Raw genomic sequence first — 9,347 nt, 5'->3', positions numbered from 1 at the left:
TTTTAAAGATATGTGCACTTTAATTTAATAAAAATTTTCTTTTATATTACAAGTTAAAGATAACCATTTTACATTTTAATAAGTAAATAACAGTTGAGACATCAATCACACATATCAACCTTCCTATTTAATGTTTAATAGTATGTATAAATAATAAGTACATAGCATTTTGAAATAATACCTTAGGGAATAATCTGATCCGAAACTGTAAAATGGCACAGAAATTCCATAAAAATGTTTTAGGATGAAATGACTTAAGTTTACATAATATATCTAAATATAAAATTTATCAAAATTAAAATAAACATAAAATGAATAAGATTCTTCAAATGCACAATATATTTATAATAAATACATATTTGAAATATTGGAAGTACATGATATAAAACATTTTACAGTTATCAATGTTAAATTTACATTTTTCATACAAGCTTCAAGTAGCAATTGCTTTTGGGTCACTATAGTTCTTTTTTATTATTTTATTGTTATATGAAAAATGTATGTGAGTATATTTATAATTAAAGTTGAGGATATCAAATGACTTTTAATCATTAGAGTATAATTTAAACATATTTAACAAATTTAATGTACAGCGAAATCCGTTGAAATATGACTTGAATATAATACATATAACGATTTTCGTGTGAATCAAAACATTTCACAGAAGAAGCTTTAAAAAGTGCAGGAGTGTTATCATTATTTCTTCGTAGCAAGACTATCCAAAATAATAAAACAGAATATTCTTCTCTATACTCTTCTGTCTACAATAACTTTAGACTTATTACAATTTAAATAAAAAACAAAGGCCAAATGTAAACAATAAAAGCAGTGAAAATTCTATGTAGATATGGATGTGTCAGTTTTTACTATTTATTATTAATGGATACATACAATGTATATGCTTCTATATTTCTATCTTTATTTAACAAAATGTGTAACAAAAATAGGAAGTTTACTTTTTTTAAGATGATGTGTCTGTGTTTTTAACTTGTTCTGGACATATCTTCGAGGTCATTATATGTGGAATTTACTGTACATGGTAATCAATTGAGGTTAGCGAGAGATTCAATTCCTCCTGATTTTAATGCTCTTCAATAAAATTACGAATCGATTGAATTCGATATTGTAGCAACTCAAATATGTAATAATTTGGAATGTAGGTACATTTGTTACTAACAGTACGTGATATTATTGTATTTATAACATATTGATATTAACAGTACATAATGATGATTAAATAAATAATAAGTACAATATAAAAAAACATATTTCATGCATTGAATATATTAGATATTAAAAATCAAAATACGATACTTCAGTTTGTGCTATTAGATAGTTTTTGGAAATATATTTGTATTTTTAGGGATTGAAATTCTGAACGTCACTACGTTACTCAAAGCTCGGGGCCTCGAATGAGGCAATTCGAACACAGCACAATCGTAACCCGGATATTGACAAAACACTCGCATTATATATCGTTCACACATGATGTCGCAACGCAGACTCGACACGAACGGTCATCACGACACAAATATAATTTTGAAATCTTAAAACTAAGAGGGGATACACAATTCGCACTAATAGAATTTAATACTCGCGGAGAATGCAATCCAGTTCCGTTCAACACGTGGTCTCGAGGAGCGGATCGACAGTCGACGTCGTTCCCAGCAAACGCTGCGACGAGGATTTGTACAACCTCCGAGGTCTCTCCGCGGCGCTGTCGTCCGATAGGGCGCGAGCGGGCGGCCGAGGCGCCAGGCGGGCCGGCGACGGACGAGCCGACCGAGGCTCGCACGTGCAGCGCCAACACTCGCAGCTCTCTGCGCCGCACGCCTCGCACCGCACCGCCGAGCGACGCTCCAGCCGACCGCGCCGGCCCGGTGACTTGTTGCGCACCCAGGGGTCACCACATGCCGGCAACTCCAGGTCGCTCATCTTACGCCACGGGTCGAGAAAGTCGCGCGGTCGCACAGTGTCGTCCAGTGCGAGTAGCGACACGTCGGGCGACGAGCGCTCGCTGCGTGCCTGACGCGGAGTGAGAGCGTGGCGAGGTCGCGCGGGCGAGGGTGCCAGGGAGGCTGCCGGCGATGGACGAGGCCTCTCGGAATGCGAGCGAGCGCGGCCTGAGGCCGGCCGGCACGCGGGGGTCACGTCGCTAAGAGAGCGCAAGTGGGCTCGACGACGCACGCCCGCCGGCGAGTCCGCGTCAGTCACGTTGATGCTGATATTGTGAGCGGTTATGGGCTCGTCGGTAGGACAGGGATCACTGTTAGGTTCGCCGGATGGAAATGCGGGGGCGGGCGGGTTCGCACCCTCGACTTTTACTAAATTTTTATCGGGGCCGGCCCGGCTAGGCCCGGCCCCCGCTAGCTAGAGGAGTCTCTCTGTGGCCGAACTGGAAGTGCCGGAACTCAATGTGGATGCAGGATTTTGTTCATCACCTAAAATAATTTTAAAATGGTATTTTATTACGGTCATAAATGAATTAAAATCATTAGAATGTTAAGCTAAATTTTTGTATATCGGCTAGATTGTCCAGAAATATACTTTACAATATACATAGCTCAGGAGTCGGCAACCTGTTTGTCCTTAAGGGCGCAATACTAAATTTGAAAATCACCGAGGGCGCATATTTTACAAATAATGAACAGGTATCAATAGGCATTAAAAAACAAATTATTTATAACTTTATTTTGTTAGTGTCATACATCCTGATATATATAATTCAGTGTGAAACTTGGGTGTCCATATTTTCAGCTAATTTTTTATAATTGGGATATATTTAGAGATCCCGGTCCTTAAACAATTATCTAAATGTGAGTCATTAAGCTTTGTCCGGTATTGAAAGAAAATAATTATTTCGGATTACTTTTCATACATTTACATTAGTCCAGCGAGGGCGCATTAAAAATCGATCGGGGGCGCCATGACGCCGCGTTGCCGACCCCTGACATAGCTAATAATTACTAACATTCTCTAAATGCAAGAATACCAAAAATCTATGCATAGTTGTGGGTAGTCTTATATGTAATTTATTGGATTACAAATACAATTTTTTTTACTTACATTCGTCTCTTATTTTATGTTTTGATATTTGGTTTCATATAGTTTTGTAAGTTAAATACCTTGTGTTGTCTGGCCAGTGGCCTGCAGTCTTTGTCAGTTGAGCAACTCTACAGATACAAAACGTTTCAGTCTCTCGAGGTACTGATTGAACAGTTCCACATCGTTATGCCCAGCACCCTGTAAATATATATGTGTCGATTCATTCTTCTACAAACAAATTTCGAAGATGGTGTTTCGCTGTAGCGAAATTTAACATCGAACTAAGCAATAAAATACTCTATAACGATGACAAAATATTTTAATAAATTAAATCATATATTACCTCTACCCATAGTGGCTCCACTGCACGCGGACACCGCTCATATATGGCGAGTCCGTGGGAGAAGTCAATTACCTCATCCTCGGTTCCATGAATCACAAGAACTGGAGAAGTAACTTTGGGTATTTTGTCAATACTGTTAAGAAAATTTACATAAAATAAGTAACTCAGTTCAACTCTACATAGTTTAAAACAAAATCATGATTCACATTCGCCTGTCTTATTCTTATTAATAAAGTAGCTCGCGTATATCATACTTACTTACTGAAACGAAACCCTAAATACATCCGTACGGCTAGTAATTTATAATATTCGAGAGACTGGCTATGAAAAATGTACATATATACGGCCATGACACAATTGTAAAGGTTCCGTTTTTATCATTTTGATATCAGCATTTTAATTACAACGATGTTCAACTACGTTTACTAGCTCAAATCACAGATATACAATTATTTTATAATGCTCTTGATAGGCATACGAGCTCATGGCCCACCTGATTTTAAGTAATCCTCGGAGCCCACATACATGACAATAATTTCGCAGTGAAGATGGGTTAAAATCAGAAGTCTTTGTTGTATTTCATAATGGCTACCCTACACTTACTTCTTTGCGGCAGAAATAGGAGAAAATAATAAATTAATAACTACCCACCCGTGCGAATTCACGCTACGCTCTAATACTGATAAGCACAATCGCTTACTCGATATACTAGTTGGCCGCTCACTTAGACATCACGTCACAAACTCTAATAAACCGAAGAATAATATTTGTTTGAGTTTATAAATAGAAACTGCTAATTTTCTGGCTTACACGACACTGGTAACAATTTTAGCACAAACATTTTCTAGTAGGTAAGTACTATCAAGAAGTTAATCCAAACACCGCCCTCATCTCTCAATGTCAAAATATATTATGGTACAACATGGATACTGTTCTCATAAATCATACTAAAATTTAATATGTACCAACATAACGTTAACAGATTGAGTGCCAAGTATGAACGAAATTACTGTCGATAATGTAATTACGACACCCAGTTGATGTAACCAGTTGCGATTACTCGACATTACTGATTATAAAACAAACGGAATTTATAGAGCTGAACAATATTAGTTTAATTGAGTAATCGACCACTAAAAATACAATGTTTAGTTTTGATCTTACTTGAAAGGTATTTTTTATAATTATAAAATGTTTGAGGGTTGATCATATGGTTGGTATATAAATTCTAAATCCACGCCAGATCCGTTAACGAATATCGCAATTGCGTCGTTGCGTATGCGACGTTACCAGCACCTATCGATATTACAATGTGAATACCGTTACATACCCTGAGACATGAGGCCAGACTTAGTTGTATTCTAGGGCTGTCCTTCCCTTTGCTCCTACGACTGCTTTGCGGCAGTAATAATTAGGAAAGCGGTAACTATCCATTCACTTCCGACTCACAATACGCCTATTTCAAAACAGCTGTTGCACCCTTAACAGGAATTTACTACTATTTCGCGGTAGAAACGAAAAAAATTGGGGCACTAGTAAATATGCGAATTTGTAAATTATGCCTACACCATGAGTCGTTCGTGAACACATGTTAGATCATTAGAGTTATTATTTCCTGAGATTTCTCTCAGTACCCACTTGTGAGATTTAAATCACTGTATTATCGCTTCAGTCAATACGAGTATTACACACTCCCAACAGGCAGTTTTTTTATTGCATTGGTGGGTGGACAATTCCACGGCCCATCTGGTGTTAAGTAGTTACCAAGGCCCATAGACAATAATGAAAATGTCTCTACCTAATATGAGCCTTCAAACAGAAACACATTACTGCTTCACGGCAGAAATAGACGGGTTTATAGTCCAGTCCATGCGAACTCACAAGACGTCTCCTACTGCCAGTGCAAAAAGGATTTTTTCCTAGTATATTCCTAATCTTTTGGTACAGAATAAATTATTTAATTTGAATAAACCAGAAATACATTATAAAATTTGAATTTACTGTTATAAAATAACATTATATTTACGTTTTACGTTACATTAATGAATAGGTATGTGAAGAAGATACAAACCACGATAAGCAATTTGAAAACAATATTAATAAGTTCACACGTTAAGGTCAATGTCATTCGATTATGTTTTGCGCAAATGAAATTGTGTATTTATTACTAAAATCTATTTACATAAATGCTACCATTCACATTGAAACGAAAAAAAAAAGTCGAAATAACATTGTTATCGGTAGTCCTGTCCTTCAGACCAGAACGGCTCGCTGATTTGCGGCATAAACTAAGCTCGTATCTACTTGTGCGGGTTCAAAATACATATGCCCTAAAATCAATAATTACGTTATATACGTAATTATTTTGCGGCTTTCATTTTCATGTCCCGATGCATCGCATGGTTGTCTGGTTGAGATCGCTTTTAGCAATAAATCCACCCATTGTATTTTTGTATTTGTTTTGGGTTTATATTAAGCAATTAAGCAAGTGAACGTAGTCGTTGTACGGGAATACGTGGGAAATAATAGATCTTTTAGCCAAGACAATTAAAACCTAAAGTTTGCGTAACCCGAGATTTTCTTATTATTATTTAAATTTGGAATTTCTCTCTTAGTATCAGATGGTCCGTGAACTTACTCATCACAACATGCAATAAACTATTTTTTTAAATAAGGAAAACCATCACTCAAGCAGTAGGCAACAGCTTGGCTATTTCTCTGACATTCGTCTCTGAAGTCGTCGTGGCCCAAGGGATAAGACGTCCGGTGCATTCGTGTTGAGCGATGCACCGGTGTTCGAATCCCGCAGGGGTACCAATTTTTCCAATGAAATAGGTACTCAACAAATGTTCACGATCGACTTCCACAGTAAAGGAATAGCATCGTGTAATAAAAATGAAACCCGCAAAATTATAGTTTGCGTAATTACTGGTGGTAGGACCTCTTGTGAGTCCGCGCGGGTAGGTACCATCACCCTGCTTATTTCTGCCGTGAAGCAGTAATGCGTTTCGCTTTGAAGGGTGGGGCACCCGTTGTAACTATACTTGAGACCTTAGAACTTATATCTCAAGATGGGCGCATTTACGTCGTAGATGTCTATGGGCTCCAGTAACCCCTTAACAGCAGGTGAGCTCGTACACCCATATATGCAATAAAAAAAAACATTGCTAATGTACATGAACAATGGTGACCTGGGTCCATTTTATATAAAAACAATAAAAAACATATTAAGCATGTGGTGGAAACAGGTGCTACAACCCTGATTTAAAAAAAGGTTATTTGTGTTAATCAATGTGTGGATCAATGAAAAATTAAAAGAATTAACAATTGTAACAAACTAAGGAGAAATGCAATTCAGTTATTGAATTGTAAACAATGATGATAAATTCAACTTATCTCAATGATAGTGTGTAACTCCAATCAATTACACATAAAAATTATGGTGAAAAGAACAGAGAAATACAGTGTTTAAGGAATTATTAATTGTGCTTATTCAACAATTAAATCCTATACAAAATTAATGTTTTCTTTTTTTGTTAATTTTTGTAGAGATAAATCATTATCAAAGAATTTAAAAGTGTTAAGGCAAATCAATATTCTGAGACATTACTGTATCATTGAATGATCTTGGTCTATACTAAAGCATAATTGCCTTATTTTATTTTGAGAAATAAAAATAGAAGTGTCAGAATATTAACTTAGTTGATACATAGCACAAAACCAGTATATACTAGAAAATAGAGTTTGGATTAGCAAAAAATCAACTTTATTTCCCTACCTAATTGCTAGTATCCTAGAGGGGCTATTCTGGCTTCGCCAGTTTTTATAGGCAATCTCTACTGAGACAGTTCGCTAAAAATGGCTCTAGTACAAGTAGTACTTTACTAAATTTACCTGGATTGGAATCGCGACTCAGTAAGAATGTGCAGTGTGAAACTTAGTAAATTGTGTTTATGGGTTACGTATCTCGTAAAAAGTCTGATAAAACAGTGACTGGTTGAAATGGCTAAACATCACAGTAGTGCTTAAGGTTGATTGTGTCAACCCAAAGCCACTTTTAAACTTCTACTAAAACATGTTTGAAAAAAAAAAGTAAGGAACTACACTCTACTCCATTTACAAAGTGTTACTGTACTACACTATACTCTTACTTTACCTATTTAATGAGGTAAAACAAAAATGACCTATTACCATATTGTGACTACAAAATGATATTCATTTACATTACATTACAGTAGTGGGTAATAAGTAGATATAATTCTTGTTAGAACAAAATCTGTGAATCAACATTACAAGACAGAAAGTAGGTGGTCAACACCACCCCTAATGACTAAGGATTGCAATGTAAAAATGGTACTAGCACTAATGTTATTAGTAGCACCATAAATACCAGTCTTCAAGAAATCACAATCATTTAACTTCGTTTTTGGGAATAATTTTAATACACCACATATACTTAATTTACTAATGAAATATTGTTGAATGTTATTTTTTTGTTAAATCTATACATACCTGGGAAATGCATCGAAAAACCAAGTTCTCTTGGTGTTTGGAAATGCTACTCGCATTCCGGACATTAAGGGCGAATGTAACACTACAGCTCCAACTTCATAACGCACTGCCAAATCTACTGTTGGTACAGTTCCAATGCTTTGTCCATACAAAATAATGTTTTCAGGACTAATGCCATATCGGGTTCGTAACGCTTGCCACGCAGCATCTATGTCAGCATACAAGTTCTTTTCTGAGGGCTTCCCGCCACTTACACCATAACCCGAATAATCATAACTAAATATATTACAGTTTATTCGGGTGCCTAATCCTAAATAAAAACTGCTCATTTGTCCGAGATCCACAGCGTTGCCATGTGAGAACAATATAGTGAAACGAGCATTTGGACTGCAACGAACAAAGAGACAGGCTATCTTGTTGCCCCTCGTCGTTCTGGAGTAGAAGCCTTCGATGTTTTCTTTTTCACGTTCTGAGTATTGCCACTCAGCGCGTTCTGTGAGCGTTAAAGAAAATTTCGATCCCGTTTCATCAGGAGTGAATGCATACGTTGGTTCTGGAGGCAGAAATGCTAACTTGGCCGCAATTTTTCCTGGGCATGGCGGACAACAAAACAGGCAACAAAGTTCGCTGAAACTTAATCCGTTCATTTTGTTTCGGTATTGTTTGTGAACACTAGTATTTACTAAACACTACCCATTACAAAACTATGAGTCACAAATCACTGATAATGGCGAAAATAAAATTCACAAAACTGACAGATCGTCAACAATTTCATTTCTGTCAGCCATTACTTTAAGCAAGACGTTATGACGGCGGCATAAACGCTGCCACAGTACTTTTATATTTTATATTAGTGTATAATCTATGAACAATGCCCACAGATGCGATGTGGTATTTTGAAAATAAGCAATACACTACAAATGTCCATTAAGCAAAGCAACAAAAACAAACCCTCGAAAAACGTTCTTTCAAACATTTATCATTAATTCAGTTGACACTTAGAACTCTTAAAGTTCGAAATTCGATTTTATCTGATGTCCATTAGTGACAGAAAAACAATAAAATGAACTGTGTATTGCATGAACATATTATTATCGTCAATATGGTTTTTTTTTATTGCTTAGATGGGTGGACGAGCTCACAGCCCACCTGGGGTTACGTGGTTACTGGAGCCCATAGAGATCTACAACGTAAATGCGCCACCCACCATAAGATATAAGTTGTAAGTCTCAGTATAGTTACAACGGCTACCTTGCCCTTCAAACCGAAACGCATTACTGCTTCACGGCAGAAATAGGCAGGGTGGTGGTACCTACCCGCGCGGACTCACAAGAGGTCCTACCACCAGTAATTACGCAAACTATAATTTTGCGAGTTTGATTTTTATTACACGATGTTATTCCTTCACCGCGGAAGTCAATCGTGAGAATTTGTTTGGTACGTATTT

General features: G+C 36.7%; 1 protein-coding gene across 1 annotated transcript; it reads right to left on the bottom strand.

The window, feature by feature from the left end:
- Positions 1–8,752, bottom strand: LOC101740107 (alpha/beta hydrolase domain-containing protein 17B). The gene is made up of 4 exons (XM_004929997.4): positions 7,901–8,752; positions 3,389–3,521; positions 3,126–3,243; positions 1–2,441 (listed from the first exon to the last, which is right to left on the bottom strand). Exons 1-3 carry the CDS (start codon positions 8,545–8,547, stop codon positions 3,160–3,162), a joined length of 864 nt encoding a protein of 287 aa, XP_004930054.1. The 5' UTR covers positions 8,548–8,752; the 3' UTR covers positions 1–2,441; positions 3,126–3,159.
- Positions 8,753–9,347: the final 595 nt, after the last annotated feature.

The sequence above is a fragment of the Bombyx mori genome, chromosome 5, assembly GCF_030269925.1.
Source record: "Bombyx mori chromosome 5, ASM3026992v2".
Taxonomy (NCBI): domain Eukaryota; kingdom Metazoa; phylum Arthropoda; class Insecta; order Lepidoptera; family Bombycidae; genus Bombyx; species Bombyx mori.
This window is presented reverse-complemented; position numbering and strand designations above follow the sequence as displayed.

Coding starts and splice junctions, on each gene's coding strand:
- LOC101740107 (XM_004929997.4), bottom strand. CDS start 8,547: ATGAACGGATTAAGTTTCAGCGAACTTTGTTGCCTGTTTTGTTGTCCG. Junction 3,522..7,900: donor TTTTTCGATGCATTTCCCAG/GTATGTATAGAT, acceptor TTTTCTTAACAG/TATTGACAAAATACCCAAAG. Junction 3,244..3,388: donor TGGAGCCACTATGGGTAGAG/GTAATATATGAT, acceptor ATATATTTACAG/GGTGCTGGGCATAACGATGT.